Source organism: Hermetia illucens, chromosome 1 (genome assembly GCF_905115235.1).
Source record: "Hermetia illucens chromosome 1, iHerIll2.2.curated.20191125, whole genome shotgun sequence".
NCBI lineage: Eukaryota > Metazoa > Arthropoda > Insecta > Diptera > Stratiomyidae > Hermetia > Hermetia illucens.
In genome coordinates, this window is record NC_051849.1 from 37,697,056 (window position 1) to 37,714,459 (window position 17,404).

The following is a 17,404-nucleotide window of genomic DNA, read 5'->3' on the forward strand; positions in this document are numbered from 1 at the left end:
CTGGTTAGATAATTTCGTATTCGAACTTCTTTTAACTTTACTTTTAAAACTTATATTCGGTAAGATCATCAATGGTCACAAAAAAGACAGTTCGCATCTATGTGCTTTTTATAGAATTCCAGACTGTTAGCTGGCCAGGTGAATCTAGCAGACTAATAATAGGCACATCTGTTCTTGTGAAATACAGGGTGGTAGCTAGCAAACCGGAGTAGTTATGTCAGCTGTAGTTTTTGATTTCCCCCAGGTCTTACTTTGAATGAGAGAGAAGGAATTTTAGTTGGTACTGAATCCTCATCCGCTTGATGACGGGCCGTACTTGAAGTTAGTACGACGTGTCTTCTATCTTCCAGTGCACAGACCACTAGCTTTGTGCAAGTACAAGGAGAAAGGTCCAATTCCAATCCTGAAACAAAAATGTTTGTTTAGGTTTAGGCCAGTTAAGGCCTGAACGGCAGTTGATATACTTCAGACCCAAATTGTATTTATGGTTCAATAAAATCGGAGAAAACAAGGTCAGCGCCTTTTAAATATATAGCGACCCCCCGTCAGGTTCCACGTGGAACGATGTAACTTACTGCATGCATGGGTGTTTACAGTTTCCACTTTCCCACCAAATTCGGTGTCACTCGGTACAACCATTTCTGAGAAAAGTGCGTGTGACAGACTGATAGACGGACCTATAAGGAGTTGTCCGATCACCCATCAATCACGTTCCTTTGTGCGGATAGAGGAATGTTCGGCGAATGCCTACGAACATATACTTGTTCGTATTTTGAGTTGAGCGTTCATGGCCATGGGAGAAAAACACCTGCCCGTGGACCAAAATGGAAAGGACCCCCAAAACAAGAAGCCAATATCGAGGAAGAAAAGAGAGTAAAAGTTACGGTGCAGGGCTCGGAACGCCATAAGCGGTGGCTTTGGAAGTTGGGCAAGGAGGCTCCCGGTCGTCGCCATCCCTCGTCTTCAGTACTTCGGTGGTGGATTACTTGGCCACCGTTGCATCTAATACAAAAGTATGCTGGGGAAGGAAGCGTTCAAAACGAGTACATAACTCCCGAACACGCATGTTCTAAAGCCGCGGAAAGATGCTTCGCAGACTGGACGTTCGTCGGCTCATAGTAAAATGACTATACCTAGTCAGGAAATCTCACAGGAACTAGTGCCTGATCCATTTGGGAGAAGTTCGACAATCCTACGATCTTCTTCGAAATCAACGTCGTTGAAGGCTGCAAATCAGGGACGCTTCCGAAAAGTTAATAAATGCGGAAGTGCACGGAATCAGAATACAAACAGCGGTAAAATTGAAAACAGGAGTAGAGAAAGATTGAACGATTCTTTTGAACATCGCAGGACCCAAAAAGGACTTTCACCAAAAAAAGCAAAGCCAACAAAGTGTCCAAAATCGTGAAAACATTGCAACGACTTCAATGCACCTAAGAGTGACAGAGCCCCAGAAAGAAACCGGAGAAGAGTGGACCAAGGTTGGCAGAAAGAAGAACGCGACACGCAAAAGAAAATAACAGTCCGAATTGACCCTTCTACAAAAAGGAGATTTAACTTATGGCGATATTCTTAGAAAGGTCAAACACGACTCGGAACTGATGGACCCTGGAAAAAACACCAGGAAAATCAGACGTCCCCAAAAAGGAAATTTGATGCCAGAGCTTAAGAAACCTTTGGGAAAAATGGCTGAAAATTTCCTCGGGAAGGTTGAAAATTTTTTAGGAGAAGAGGCACAAGTACTGAATCAACAGAAGAGGATTGGGAAATAATGTAAAGAAATGGTGAAATCACTACCAAGGAGGACATCCAGCAGACTCTAGAAAAATATTTCGGACCAGTCGGTTTGAACAAGTCCACAGGAAGGCAGATGGAGGCACGCCAACGGCAACTATAAGCTTACCGAGTGAAGCGACGTTAACACTGTTGGTGGCTGGTAGAGTTAAAATAGTTTAGGTCATTTGCCAACTCAGAGAGCAGGTGCTTTTCAAGCCCTGGTTCAGTAGCCTTGAATTTGGCCATATGGAGGAGAAATGCTGCGGCGATTGCAATAGGTCAAAAAGGGGGAGAAAATGTGAAGGAGGAGACCGTACATTCGAGCAGTGTAAAGCTAACCCTGAGCATATATTTTACAAGGAGAAAAAGCCGGTATTTAGAAAAAATTTGATACAAATCAACTTCCAGCATTGCAATTCAGCGCAATTCCTACTTTCACAGATCATCTATTTTGCTCCAGGCTTTAGCGCAACTGGGTTTGGCACTTGAAAACACCGGAAATGTACCTACTTTTCCTGGAACAGTCTCGGGCTCAAGAATGGATTTGGCATATGGAAGCATCACAATGGCGAGAAAAATTTTCTGATTCGTCAGTGAACACTTTACTCATGACAATCGGCAGGCAATTTTCTTCTAGATCGAAAATGGGCAACGCAACGAGGTGCGTTCCCGCGGAGTTGAAAATCATTCATAAAGATGGAATGACCTCAGAAAAGGTAACACATAACGAGAGCATACGATGCTACCATACCGAATGGCAAATCCTCACCCATAAACGGTCAAACTATTGATGGAACAACGAATTCGCGGAGTGGCGCGGCCTGCATACTTCCGACAAGGAGTATTTACCAACGATCTAGAGGAAGAACAAACTTCGTCGAAAAACGGGAAGTATACGCGAACCGTCGAGGTAGACCAAAACTTTGTTATGAAGAAGATATGAGAGCGAACACCACAACCGGCCTACCCGCATCTTCTTCTCAATATATTGATAGCGCTCTTTCTCTCACATAAAAAGGAGCACAAAAAATATAAACAAGTGTTGAGGTCTTCACTATACCTGCGGCAACGGAGAAGGAATTTGCGGAGATTGCCAGACAATCGGTGATAACAAAGCTCCCAGTTTGGACGCTAGCCCTTAAACTCGCTTTTAAGACTAGACCCGACTGTGCGTATTTAAGGCATGCATGATAGAATGCGTTTTCCCGGATAGACGGAAATAGCAAAAACTAGTTTTACACCCGAAGCCCATAATCATATCGCCCAAGGTAAACTGGGACGGTAGGAAAGATGCTCGAAAGGGTGCTCTACAATATACTTCTCCCTATCATAAAATATAGGGACCTAGCAAAAGTCTGGTTTTCGTCATTCTCAGAAAACGATCGACGCCGTAGTCATGGCTTTGAACCTGGATTGAGTCACGATGCCATCTAATAAATGTACTGTGATAAGATTGGATGTCGAAAATGCGTTCAATTCAGCCAGCTGGGAGTCGATAAAAACCTCATTGCCTAAAGCGGGCGTCCCTAGTTATTTGACTAAGCTCTTCGAAAGTTAGTTATGAAAGAGCTAGACAGTGCACCGTCACAGCCAGAGTCTTTTGAGAAACGTGATGTACACCGGGTTCCTTGTCCTTCCCGTGCCAAAGGAGGCGACGTTAATCGGCTTCGCAGATGACCTAGCCGTGGTTGCCCTCGCTAAAATATCTGAAGTTGAAGTTGAAGTGTACGCTAGGGAAATCATAGGCGCCATAAAAGTGTAGCTGGAGATGGTCTAGTTTGGCCTTTTGGGACAAAATAAGGACGCAGCCTTGATTCATCCGTAAGAAAAGGAATACGATTACTATTCGTGTTGGCGGTCACATCATCACTTCAAAGCCGGTTATCAAATACCTGGGAGTGATGATTGACGCGAACATCAATTTCAAGGGATACCTGGGTTATGTCAGTGCGAAAGCGGCACTTACCAGCATATCGTTAGCACAGCAGAGTCCAAGATATATCCGCAGCATACTTGTGGCAGAAGAGATTCGCTTCACCTTGCCATATGTGACATCGGTCTGCGAGGAAGTATGGGCTTATGAGAGCAATCGGAGAGGGGGTAAACACAACCTAGTGCTTAGTGGCGCTAAGGGTGTGCAACGCCTTCAGGACAATCTCAGGCGAGGCGGCGTGTATCATTGCAGGAATGATCACGATGGACATTTGTAGTAACCGCGGCTGCGCGACGGGAGCGGAATTTCATTCGGCTCTTTCTTAATTAATTTGCTTAAACAATGCATTTAATAGTGTGCAATTGCCTTAATGTTCGCCGCAGATTGCACATTATTCAATGCATTCGAGCGAATTGATCTTGACAGGAGGCGAATGATTTGCCGCATCTGCAGGCGCATGCGCATGTTGCCGCAACATTGCCGAGTGAGAAAGGCTATGTAGCGGGAATAGAAGCGGTGCACGAACAAAGCACAGCGAGAAGGTTGCGGGGTGGACAAGTGAAGAAAGAACGGTGGAAGAGTTTTGGTCTGGAGGAGAGTGGTTTTTTGGTGCTTGGTGGAAGACTAAGAAAGGAAGGAGGGTTTTTCTTGGAAATCGAGGAAGAAAGAACGGTGGAAGAGTTTTGGTCTGGAGGAGAGTGGTTTTTTGGTGCTTGGTGGAAGACAAAGAAAGGGACATCCTCTAAATGAATAACTAGCCGGAGGATGTCGAGGAAGGGTGGGAACCTCAGAGGCCGCGCCTCATATAAGATCTGAGGCGGAAGAGACAGCCGTTGAGACGGTGATCCGTCGTGGATCTTCCCCTCCTTGATCGCGGCACTCGGGTCCGAAGACTTACGGCTCCACGCGCGCGGTCGAGCCGGTTTTTTTTTTCTTTTCTTTTTTCTAATTTCCAACATTAGCTCGCGTTCTGGTTTTCATTCGATAGGCCGTCGCGAAATCCTACTTAGAGTCGAATTTAAAATCCGGTGCGGACCCACGCATCGGAAAAGGCACGTTGTTTTGAGTAATGAAGCGTTAGGGATCAAAGCGCTCAAAGGACCCCCCCACATTCCCGAGCCTGGCTAGCACAGAGGCGTGCAAGAACGTGTCGACCGAGCACTTTGATAGAGCTTCAATCTTTGTGGGCGGACCTTCACGGTCAATTTTGCCAATTTGTTTAGATTTTTGGGATAGCTCTGCCCTCTAGGTCGTTATCGACCACTCAGGATGATCGATCTGATCTCCTATTCCACTCTTATCATTACACATTCTAGCAAGTAAAACACGCTGTCTGTACGAGAAAATGAGGATAAATCTACCTGAAAAGGATGCAGAATACAGAAAGGCGGCGGCGGGATTATTCGCAGAAGGGTCGCTGGATCCACACTCTGATTCCTTATATTAAGGAATGGATTTCGCGAAGGCACGAGGACCGGACTCAACTCCTTTTAGGGCACAACATGAAAGTGGGGGTGGTTTTAGTGGGTGAGAATCCCACACACTGCTGCAACCAGGTGCGATAGTGTCTTTCTGAAATTCTTTCCAACTCCATCCGTGAAAAAAAACAAACGGGCAGACACACAGACAGTAAACCATTTTGAATAAGGTTTTATTTTAAACAAAACCTTGAATAGTGGACGGACTCCATAAATATGTACCTCCAATGGGACGGATTTCCTATTGACATTAGAAGTTATTAATTCCATATTTACAGATTTAGTTACTAGCGTTGCTTACACATTCCATATAGAGCACGCGTTAATTAAGCCCTTAACAGTAGTAGTGAAGAAATCAGAAAGCCATGCAAAAGTTATCTCTTTTTTCCACTCCACCCTGTATTGCATATCCACTCCCATAAGAAGATATAAATATATCGCCCAATTTAGACTTTCTGCGTAATCAAAATATTCAAAACTAAAGCATAATTTATTATAGCTCGTGTCGTGCATAATGTGTAGATAATGATGCTTTTATTTTCTTTGTGAAAATCCAGTAAAATTCCAGAACAGGTTTTCAATTACAGTTCAGAAAAGCGTCGACTTTTATTTCAGATTAGCCCACAAAAGTGAGGTATCAAGTTCTTTTCAATCAACAAAAAAACCTCTTCGTCAATGGCAGAACCGCAATGTGGGCATAATTATATAGTGATAATAAACTCTAAGGTAAATAAATTTGTTAACAATTTCCACTGACGAAAAAAAGGTTATTCGATGAAGTATTCATTGGAATATCATTAAAAATGTGTGCTTTATATAAAATTGATTGAATGAGCTGAGAAGTTAGCGGTCCAACGAAAAATAGACCATGAAATTTAGGGGAATAATTTCATAAAATAGAAATATAAAATAATGGCCTGAAATTATTCCGAAATTACTTCATTTCATCTAAATTTTTAAGCAGATGATAATTAGAAAACTGTTTACCCAACTTTTGATGCAGTTAATTGACGTTCGATCATTCCCTGGCCTAACAGATATTCGTCACCGATTTCATCTCACACTGATGTCATCTCTCTTAATTTGCAGCACAATGCATTTCTACTTAGCATTAATTTACGCTTATCAGTGTTCACCCACTTGATACCAAGCATTACGAAGAGCTAGCTTAGCAGGAGCAGAAGGTTGAATAGGGAAATTGGGAATAACTTGGAATGAACTATAAATACGAAAGTGAGCATCCGGGTTAACCATGGTCAACTACGAGGGTAAAACTATCCCAAAGCTTAAAAATAATTGACGAAGCTGACCATGAAGGTCTCCCAGCAAAAATGCAGCACCCACTGACACGTACTTGCATGACTCTATGCTAGTCAGGCTTAGTAATATGGATCCTTTTTGAAACTACCCCTACCCCTTTCTTGTCATTAGTAAAATTTCGCGTTCCATGTGTACAGTGCCTTAAAAAGAGTCAGACCTTGAAATGCTAAACAGGAATACCAAAACGGCTCAATTGGGCACGTAGACCCGTTGAACTCGCGAGGCAAAGGCCATGATCGGATGAGAAGGACCTCATCTAATACCTTTCCTAGATCTTAATGAGCGCGCCCTTTAGGGTCCCCTCGCTGCCTTGGCTTCTTCCAACCACGCTTCTATAGTACTCCCGGGTTTCACGGCGTGCCAAGCATTTTGTTTCCCTATTTTCTTACGCATAGCAGTGATTTATTTGATTATTTACAGTAGTTCCAGTTCCATAATTCTTTTCCCTAATTTCCCGGAATTTGGTCTTGGTCTAGCAATAATAAATAAATAATAACGAAAAAACTCCGCCGCAACCGGCCCCAGACCGGATTGTCAATGGAAAAGGGATGAAAACTTTAGGTCACCGCCGCATTTCTGGAGGTAGCAGAGGAAAGTCCAGGAGCTTAATGATCTTGCAGATTGTCCACTGAGAGGGCTACCACCAAATTTGGTATTTAAAAATAAAATGCGGCGGCAGCCGTTTGCTTTGGTGGCTGGGTTGAGCCTCCTTTATGGACAGCATTCTATGCAAACTGGTAATTGCGGGGAGATTCGACGTCTAGGTGCCACTATGGCCAGGCGCACAATCTGTACAGGTTCACAAAGCCAACGCATGAAGCGGACTGTTGAAATGAACTTCTATCATCGGCACCTGCTATGAAATCATAAACGCTTTCAGGTGTATTGTTGTCAGTGACCAAAAAGATCCACCATTGAAAATTCGTTTGAAAGCACCAGTGAGTCAGCGAGAGTCAGTTAGATTTTGGCAAAGGAACATAGTAACCTATGCTTCTTTATAAAAAGTTGGAAGTTTCAAACAGCAAAAAAGGGTTGTGTCGTGATTTGTACAGATTTACTTGAGCTGAGATGCGCATGCGTGGTTTTCATACCGTGAGCAGGTAGCCAGGGTCATCAATCCGCGAAAGACTTGCGGCCAATTAGCCTTACTTCTTTCGTATTGAAGACCCTAGAATACATTCTGGACAATCACTTAAAGCAGAATATGGAGAGCATTCCCTTCTCCAAATCTCAGCACGCCTACCTGAAAGGAAAATCTACAGAAACCGCTCTTCACCAGGTAATACTACAAATAATACACCCTTACTTCCTGGATAAGAGGAAGAATTCTGCAACTTTAGTACTGAAGCCAACAAGGAGGTTCTAACCAGAATAAGAGGTGTCTTACGCATTAAATAGTATCCATTCTAGGAACCACAATGGGTCAATCGGACCTGGGAGATCCCTTGACCAGAGTTTTAAGGAAAAGGAATTAGCAGAATCTGGAAAAAAACTAGTTCTTCTCTTAAACCAGAAGAAGATTCCAGGGCGCCACCTCTCCGGTGCTCTAATGGATAGTGATGGATGAAATTCTACGTATGATATATTGAACTGAAGCGAGGTGAAGGTGAGTGCATCCCAGCAATTTGGTGATATTGGTGACCGGGATTCTCCCCGCCATTGTAAGTGAAATCTTGGAAACAGCATTGGGGTCTACCAGGGGGCTGCAAAATGGCAACTTGGCAAAAATCCAAAGAAAATGGAGCTATCATCAAGTCAAGGTCACCCGAATTTCCCCTCCCACGACTGAATGGATAAAAATTGGCAAATTCGTGAGTTCTACGCCGGCAGGAAGACCTTTACATGGAAAGGAGGTGTTCAGCCGACGACAACTCTCTGTGTAGTGAGAGGTGCTGAGCACGAAATATAATAGAATGAAGTTTAATAATATTCAAAGGATTTCGTGTGCAAGTGATCATGGGGCTCTATAATCCCGAGTGGCACACTTTCCCCTTGGACATTCATTTTAAATACGTTGTAGAGTGCAGTGCTGCCGCATTACATGGGTCCGGATGCTGGACAGCGAAGTAATATGTTGTAATATGTTGTGAATTTGTTGCTGGGTTTTCTTGGATACACACAATGTAGCTGATAGGTACAGTCTTTCAAAATTTAATCGTGTATTCCAGGCGAAAGTACTGTCGATACTAATAGCCTTCCATTGGCTAGGCCATGATCCGACAACCAAGCGCCAATTAAGACTTTATACTTAGTGGCAACATCCTCCAGACCGATGGAGTACTGCAAGGTCTAGTTGAGTAAATTGGGTGGCACGCTCAAAGTTATCTTCCTAAAGATTTCCGGTCATAAGAACACAGATGGTAATGAACGCGCCGGCGAATTCGCAGGCGGGGCTTTGCTCTTGATAGTCTCTCGTTGGGCACTGTCGGCGTAAGAAAGGCGGAATCAGACGGCAAAGGCTCATAGATTGTGGCGAAGCAGTTGAAACCTGTTTCTGGTTATGGTAGCGCCTAGATGCCGAGTATCTTTGCGATTGGCGGTTTCAATGTCATGTTGAACATTACCGGAGCCCGACCCAGGTATCAAGTTAAGGAGGATTTTGCCCCTCTATACCAAGACCCGATCACGAGAGCTTTGAGTTTAACCTCGACATGAGACAACAGAATTACGGCAGTTTGCACAGAATATTGACCTATAAAGGACCATGCCCACAGACTCAGCATGTCGTACAATTTGCTTTGTCAAAGTTACGGAGAGGAGGGAGAGACCTTCAGGCTTTTTCTTTACGATTGCCCAGCAATGGATAAAACCAGTATACGGACAATGTCTGGCTGCAGGGTAGCGAAAATGCTATCTTTAAAAAATGCCACGGGTTAACTCTAAAGATCTAAGCCGGTTGAATTCTACAACCGAGCCTCTGAATTTGCGTCACCAGCTTTATTCTGTTAGTAGAGTTCAGTCTCCGCCAACATACGATGCATACATTCATCAAAATGGGTTTTATTAGGAATGTATACATCCAAGAAAGTCGTTTTGGTAGAAGTCCCCAGGTCTTACCTATCGCAGTCATGTAACACCAGAGCAATCTGCAGGATTTCAGATATGTTTCTGGGGTATGGTGCTTCCACGTTAATTTGGAGTCGAAATGCATTCCTAAATATTTGACTGTTTGCACCATTTCCGGATCGCCGCCCCTGCTGCTCTACCCGAGGTTCCTAGTAAAGGTAACTAGTCCAATCTTCCTAGCGTTCACCGTGAGTCTATTATAGAGGCACCAACTGTCGATTAATGCAGTGTTGCATTCAGGCGGTCACATACTGTACCCGCAAACTTGAAGATAATTATTACGGCTAGATCGTCCCCAAATACTTCTGCGAAGACCTTTGTGTCCTCCAAGAAAAATAGCAAGAACACAACAGAAGAGATAAAACCCCTAAATAGACTTCTGTTCAACCAAAATGTGGATCTTTCTCCACTTTAGCATTTGACGGATCCAACAGACTAACTGTCTTGCCGCGTTTCAAATTATCACAAATGACGCCTTCTCAGTTTTTGCCATGAGTTCATGGAGTGCAGTCTTCGTAGATTTGCCTTCCTAGTAGGCATGTTCCCTACAGTGAAGTGGTCACCTATAGCATATATACCTTTTGAACCAATCTTCAAGTTTTCCCTTTTAGCAGAAAGGAAGTTAAACTGATCGGTCGGAAGCTTTTTGGGAGTTTCCCTAGTTTGGGAATAACTATTACCTTCACATCAAGCCAGTTGGTTGGAATATAAGCGTGTTCTATATATTCCAAATGTGTAGACCCAGAGCATCCATTTTCTCTAGAGCAGGAATAATGTCATCCAAACCCGCAGACTTGTATCTATGGAATGCTGATTTCACTCGTTCCAGTGAAACTATTTTACATGCCAGAGACTAAGCTTCCGGTTGAGGGTCGCAAAAGAGTCTTTATGATGCTCGTTTGGCCAACCTTATGGTCATCTTTAGAGCAATTTGATCCTCTTTGTAACGAATCCAGCAAGCGGCTGAATCAGACTTTAGAGCTCGGTTGAAGAGTCGTTCCTTTCTGTTTCGCCAAATCCGAGTTCCACCATGGTGTTTTACCCTTCTTTGGCATCATAAGTGCGAAAGCTTCTTCCATTCTAGTTGTGATCATCTAGGTTGTTTTCTCAGTTTCAACAATGGATCTGATGCGTCTCCAAAGGATCGTAACTCGGGTGCTTAGTTCTATTTTGTACGTCACCAATCTGTCTTACGTAGATGGAATGGATAGAGGTGAACCTATGCCCATTATGAAATTAATACGCCTGTAATTCGAGAGCTTGATATCGTTCGATACTCTCCGACAAGGGCAGCAATGTCAGGGGGTGTCGCCATGATGTCGATGACCTCTTGCTTCACCACATTGAAGAAAGTGGGTTCATTACACAAATTGAGGATCTGCAATTCGGTTCCAACCAGGTACTCCAGTAGTCTCGATCCTCTCTCGTTAATGTTGAAAGGCTGGTGCTGGGAAGGTCTTCGTAAAGATCAAGCGATTTATACATGACATTCAAAACCAATCACCACCCGGGTTTATAAAAAGCTTGTAATAAAAGAGCAGTGTAAAACGACCAGTGTTGCATTAGAGACTTTGAACCTCTTCATTTCTGGCTGCACTGTTATGCCGCGCGCCGGTACAATATATGATCATGCATGTAAGTTAAGGAGATTCTTGAGAACATTGTATATAAGCATATGTTGATCACGGAAACATGTCCGGTTTACCAAAGGAACAACAGGTAGTACTCGATAGTTCTGCTTACAGCATGTATTGGGACTGGTATGTTAGTTGACTAGATGAGTCTCTGCGCGCATATTATTGCTGCTGGCATCTCTCATAACAGCAACATTGAAGGGAACTAGGTTGAGAAGAAGGTGAACTATTAGCTATCGACTCGATATGTCAAGGAAATTTGATGTCTCGAAAGGGCGGTTGTAGTTCCCATAATATTGTCAGCTACAGGTATTGTACCTACTAAAAATCCCTCACCGCTACAATCTGGTTCACACCATGCAGAAGTGCACCATTCTGCAAATATGTTCGGTGTTGCGGATGGTGCTCGGCAGTTGAAATTTTGCCTAACGGATTGATGCAGATAATAAAGAAATTTTCCGGATGGCTCAGTTCTTAATTTACTAGAATGACGTAGGGAAGGTCGCGGTTTAAACCTCATTGGTGGCAGGGAAAATAAGACTGGGCAGACCCTGCCTGAGATGGAGCGATGGCGTAGGTCAGGACGCCAGACACCTTTCGATATCGAATTGGTGGACCTCGGCGCAAAGCCGGGATATCTGAAGTTTCTTATTAAGGCAGGCCTAGACCGGTGCGCTATTGATGATGGCAGAGCAGCATGATATATACCGTGACTGGATGTCGGATACCAGCCGACTCAGCTGTGAAAAAGTATCTAAATCAAATTAGATTAATAATTACGGGCGAGCGCAGTGCTGACCACATTGCTTCCTACAGGGTACTGTAATCCTGTAGGTGCGGATATTTTCGACTAAAATAGATCGGGTTTTGATGCTGGTTACTGCGCGTCGCAATATTTGCAGTGCAGAGCCTGTACTTTTATTACTGCCACGCCTAACAACATTTAGAAGCGGTCAAAAGACAGGCTGTAATTATCGCTGCTGTGTGAGAGTGATAAATGTTTGTCCATTCAAGATGAAGGGAGAAAACACTCAAAAATAGTGACAAAAGTAGTCTAGCTTGCAGTGATGATTTGTGACGAGTTTGCAAACGGAAAAATGCTTATGGATGTTGAAGGAACAGTAAAACCCACTCCCGCTTGTTTAACTCGACAGCCCGTATCCATTATTCAACTTTTTGTCCATCCGCCAGTTTGGAAAGTTGTCTGCAAATGCCCATGATCACGAAGATGAACCCAACCTTTAATTTTCACCAATTTTCAGGTATAGCTCCGTCTATATTTAGGATCTTGAGGTCTCAAGTGAATTCCATTGGTAAATTTCTATTTCAGGATTTAAATATACTTATTTTCTACTAAAAAGAATTCAATCACAATTCCAAGAAAAGCAGTTAAACCCTATTGACCATTAAGTTGTTGAGCCCAGCATCTCCCTGATGATTGGGTGAAAAGCAGCGCAAATATCTTCGGTTCCCTTTTAATTAAAATGAAATTAAGCCAATTATCGAATACCATCTAAACTTCCAAGGATCCAGCGATATCTACATGTCGAATCAGATTATCGTAAAATGTCTGTTACTAATTTTATTGGAACCATTCACATTTCGAAAATGCCAATTATTTTATACGATTCGGCACAAATTAAATATTTGGCCGAACGCTGTAAATTACATAACTTTTGATCAGAAACTAATGTTTGGTAAATTAACGAATATTAGGGCCAACTCATTGGGGTCTCTTAACATCCGATCAGTAATGCTAATTAGCCTAACTTTGTAGATTGGTTCTTGGTATTTATTCTGCTCTCATTTGACTTTATACGAATCCAATTCATTTTTCCATAAAATGCAGATTCGAATTACTTTCTACCATAGGAATCCGGCTGGATACCAAGTTCTTAATTTCGTTTTAATTAACAAAAAAAACCGCAACAGTGAAGATTTGTATGGTTCACCTGAACCGAATTAAAAAATTTCTCGGAAAAAGTAGACAAACCCCAGCATGTTTGCTTACATGGTACATATGCATCTATAAAATGTGATAGAGCAGGCAACAATTTACTTGATGACATCTAAATGAATGAATAGAATTCACCGAAGCCCTCTCCTACCCCGATAAAAACGTGTGGTGGCCAATCCCCCACAAAAAATTATACCGTCTTAAAGTGACGATATTTTTATTTCAAAGCAGCATGGTTTAATTTTGAACCCCAGGATACGGAGGGAGAAACAAACTGTCCTCGCTCGCTAAACGTGTTACAAAATCGCGTCAGCCACAACTTTTGAAAAATTATGACGCTTCAAAAGGCGTAGCATCAGCATCGGAGTGGGAAGTAAGCTATGCACGAAGAAAAGGAAAGTTTCGCCAATCCAGTCTCATCTAAACTCGCGGCGAACCTTTAAAGTAAGGGCTCCCAAGGAGGAGTTATCTAGGTTGGATTGTAAAAGAGACCAGCCCATCCGGCAAAGAAAGAAAACATAGATGAATAATTTAAGGTAGAAACATAGGTAGCTTTAAGTGGCTACCGTAAATCTCACGCTATTAGCACTACGAACGAGTAGCAATTCGGTCCCATGCAGCCGATAAAGAAGGAAAAGTTTTCTATGAAAAGCTCATTGCCGATTATAACACCCTCCTTAAAGGAAGCATGGACAAGGAAAGAAATCATTTCCAAGAAGGATGTGTCTGTAATTAATTTTGTCTAAAGTCGTGAAATATTGATTCTTTGCTGTGGTGTTAAATGAAAACAGCATATGGCAAGTGTCTGCCTTCCTGGAAAGCTCCAAACCTTCACCACAAATGGCAATGAAGGTGCTCGTTATAAAACCTTGAATTAAAATTTTTGTCGATAGACAAGGCGCATACCTGCGTGTTTGTAGACTAAAAGGCGGAAGTGGCAGTGAATAGATCATACATAAATAAAAAAATTTTGTAATGCTGACTGTACAAGACAAAGAAAGGGGATCAGTAGATCGAAATGGTGTATACCATCCTAGGAAGAATGCAGGCTTTTCGAGCGGTAGCTGAGGAATGCTCTCAAAACTGACAACGAAGGTTTTTCATCAGGTCGAAGTTCACGCGCGGTGTCATATTCGAATCCATTTTTAAAGTGTTTAGGTTCAGTGACAGTTTTGCGAATTTTTCTGCTCTAGACGCCTCCTTTTCGTTGACATATTTCTAACTATTCTTCATTATTCTGCGCCTTTAATTCGCCCGTCTCCTTCAACCACTGCTTTGCGTACTCCCAATTTTTGGCATCATTTATACTAACGATACGCCAAGGTTTGTCGCTTTCTCGAAGATGTAAGGTAAATTTGCTTTGAAGTTGAAATCGAACTTTAAAGTGGGGATGTGGGTGGCAATATTGTTTTTTTTCTATGTTTGCTAATCGAGGCTATCTCCATCCCTCATATCGTCAAGTTGGTCCATCGCCAGTTATGCTTTTATGACCCTGATTGTTTCATTTACGCACACGTTATTATCTTCCGTTGACCGTTGACAATTTCTCCTATCTAGGGTCGAAAATCACAACCGATAATAACTACGATGATGAAATCCGCGCACAGTTGTTGTCAGCCAACAGAGCCTATTTCAGCTTACAAAGACTGTTCCGCTCGAAACGTCTCACCATAGGGTCAAAGCTCTTACTGTACAAGACTATGATCTTGCCAGTCCTCATGTATTCCTCGGAAACCTGGGTTCTTAGCAAGAAAAATTGCAAACTCTTGGCCGCGTTCGAGAGAAGAATCCTACGAAGAATTTTTGGCCCCCTACATGAGGATGGACGATTCCGTAGCCTACACAATGATGAAATCTATGAGCGATACCATGACCGTCCGGTTGTGGATAAAATCCGACCCAATAGGTTACGGTGGGCGGGTCACTTAATCCGTATGGATGAGGATGATCCCACCCGGAAAGTCTATAAGGGCAATATCTATGGTAGGAAAAGAAGACGAGGCAGACCCTGCCTAAGATGGAGCGATGGCGTGGGCCAGGACGCCAGACAGCTTTTAGGGATATCGAATTGGTGGACCTCGGCGCAAAACCGGGACGTCTGGAGTTCCTTATTAAGGCAGGCCTAGACCGGATACCGGTTGTTGCGCCGTTGATGATGATGATGATGTTATTATCTTCGCGATATTATTGAAAGCAGCTAAAGGTAAGACATCAGGGGAAGAATGATTATTTGACCTGCATCTGAGTTAAGTAGTCCAAGAAAACCATGGATTAAGCGAATATGATTCTTCATTTTGACTTCTTCAATGCCTTTATATTGTGAAGCAATCTTCTGCATTTCAGCCTTTACTTCGGCCTGGGGTCTAAGAAATTCTACACGTTTTAGAAACATTTCTCCGTAGTCTTATTGAAAAGCTTGCTCAAGATCAAATCCTTATTTTGGAAGGGTCCAATTTGCCTAATGCTTTCTTTGAATCCTTCCAGATTGGGTTAGTTTTTTTTTAGTTTTGTTAACTGGGGGGAGCCGCAGCTCCGAGCACCCAGGCCATTATTAGGCCCATTGTACTATCCCCGTAAGTTGCCTATTCAATGGCTTCCCGCCTACGGTGTTCGCAGGCTTTAGCGAATCTGAGAACATTCTCAAAAGGCAGAGAGTGTGCAAATTCTTCATTGAAGAAAACCTTGCCAAGGTGTCTTCGTCTGAGATCTGAACATGCCGGGCAGCTGCATAAAAAGTGCAGGGCCGTCTCCTCCTCCTCCTCAGATTGGTTGCACACAGCCGAAACCACTACCCCAATCTTTTCCATATGGTAGTTTAAGGGGCAGTGTCCCGTTAAAAGCCCTACTAGGGTTTTCGTGTCCCACTTCTTAAGAGACAACAAAAATGCCGCTCTAGTGGCCCGAGGCTCCTTCACAAGGATTTTCGCTTGCCGGCAAGAATCCAAATTTCTCAACTCGGTTGCGTGAATCCTTGCAATTTCACCCTTCAGAGTCGACTTGACAGTAGATGGTCGGATTCCAAGAGCTGGTTCTGGCCCCACCATTGTGGATCCAGACCTTCGGTGAGCCAGTCTGTCAGCCTCCTCATTACCGGCGATGTTAGAGTGCCCCGGCACCCACATCAGGAATGTTTCGTTCAGTCGGCCAAATTTCAGCAGCACCTGATGACAACTCTACACCAACTGGCTTGATATGTTGTTGCCATTTAGTGCTGATAATGCCGCCCGACTGTCGGAACAGATTCGAATGGTGCGACCCTTCCTTTTTTGTCGCAGACATTCTTCTGTTGCCAATGAAATGGCATATATCTCCCCCTGGAATATGGTCGTCATTTTTCCGAAGGGGTCGGGCCAATTCTATAATCGGGTTCTCCGAAAACACCCCTGCACCCGATCCATCCTCTATGACTGACCCATCGGTGAAGATTATTAGGTCTGTAATCTGAAAAGACTCATGGCCACTTGTCGACCATTTTTCCTTTTCGGTAATTACGACAGTTTATGTCTTTTTAAAGACGAATCTGGAAACCATATGATCGGTCGGCATCCAGATTGGGTTAGGCTTCTTTTTAAAAAAAATGACAATCAATTCGAGACGCATTCTTCTTAGAGAAAGGCGTTGTCTCCATAATCGCCCTGGTTGATTGGTCGAAACTCCTTCGCGGACTTAAGGCCGTGCCGGCCCGCTTTCACTCGTGCGCATCTCCATGACTGTGGTACGTACCATAAAGAGATACAGCTCCCGTTAATCTTAACAAGCCACGACACAACCCTTGAAAATACATAATTCGTTTCGGATTGGTTATTGTCCTTGCCAAAAATATTATTTTCCCCATTTTTTCTCTGAATGCAATGTATATAAGTGGGTTTCACATTTTGGTGATTAATAGAAACAAGTCGGGAAACCGGAAGCTGGGCGCTTCAGGTATGAAAGGTTTTGTTTGCTTCTTGTGTGAGTATATTTCAGTGAAGAACTATCCCATTTGTACGTAGCCCGTTAAGCATATCAGATTTAGTGCTTCGGGTTGTAAATTTACACGGTAAAGACAATTTTGAGCTACTGAAACTTTGTTACTAATGGCATGATTTTGATCAAACTTGGAGGTAATATGCCTCATATTACATTTTATACAACTACCAACTTTTATAACTCTGGGGTTTTACTCAATTTTCCCAAAAATATGGTAATATACTATTATTAACTTAATTTAAACAGATATCGCTATGGAGAGTATTTTGAG

General features: G+C 43.0%; 1 protein-coding gene across 1 annotated transcript in view; it reads left to right on the forward strand.

Annotated features, from left to right (window-relative positions):
- The first annotated feature begins 1,123 nt into the window (after positions 1-1,123).
- The window catches only part of LOC119647106 (putative odorant receptor 92a), a 66,181-nt gene continuing 49,900 nt past the window's right edge, over positions 1,124-17,404 (forward strand). Inside the window, exon 1 of the mRNA XM_038047885.1 lies at positions 1,124-1,295. Coding sequence (XP_037903813.1) covers positions 1,124-1,295 — 172 coding nt within the window. The remainder of the gene's footprint in view (positions 1,296-17,404) is intronic.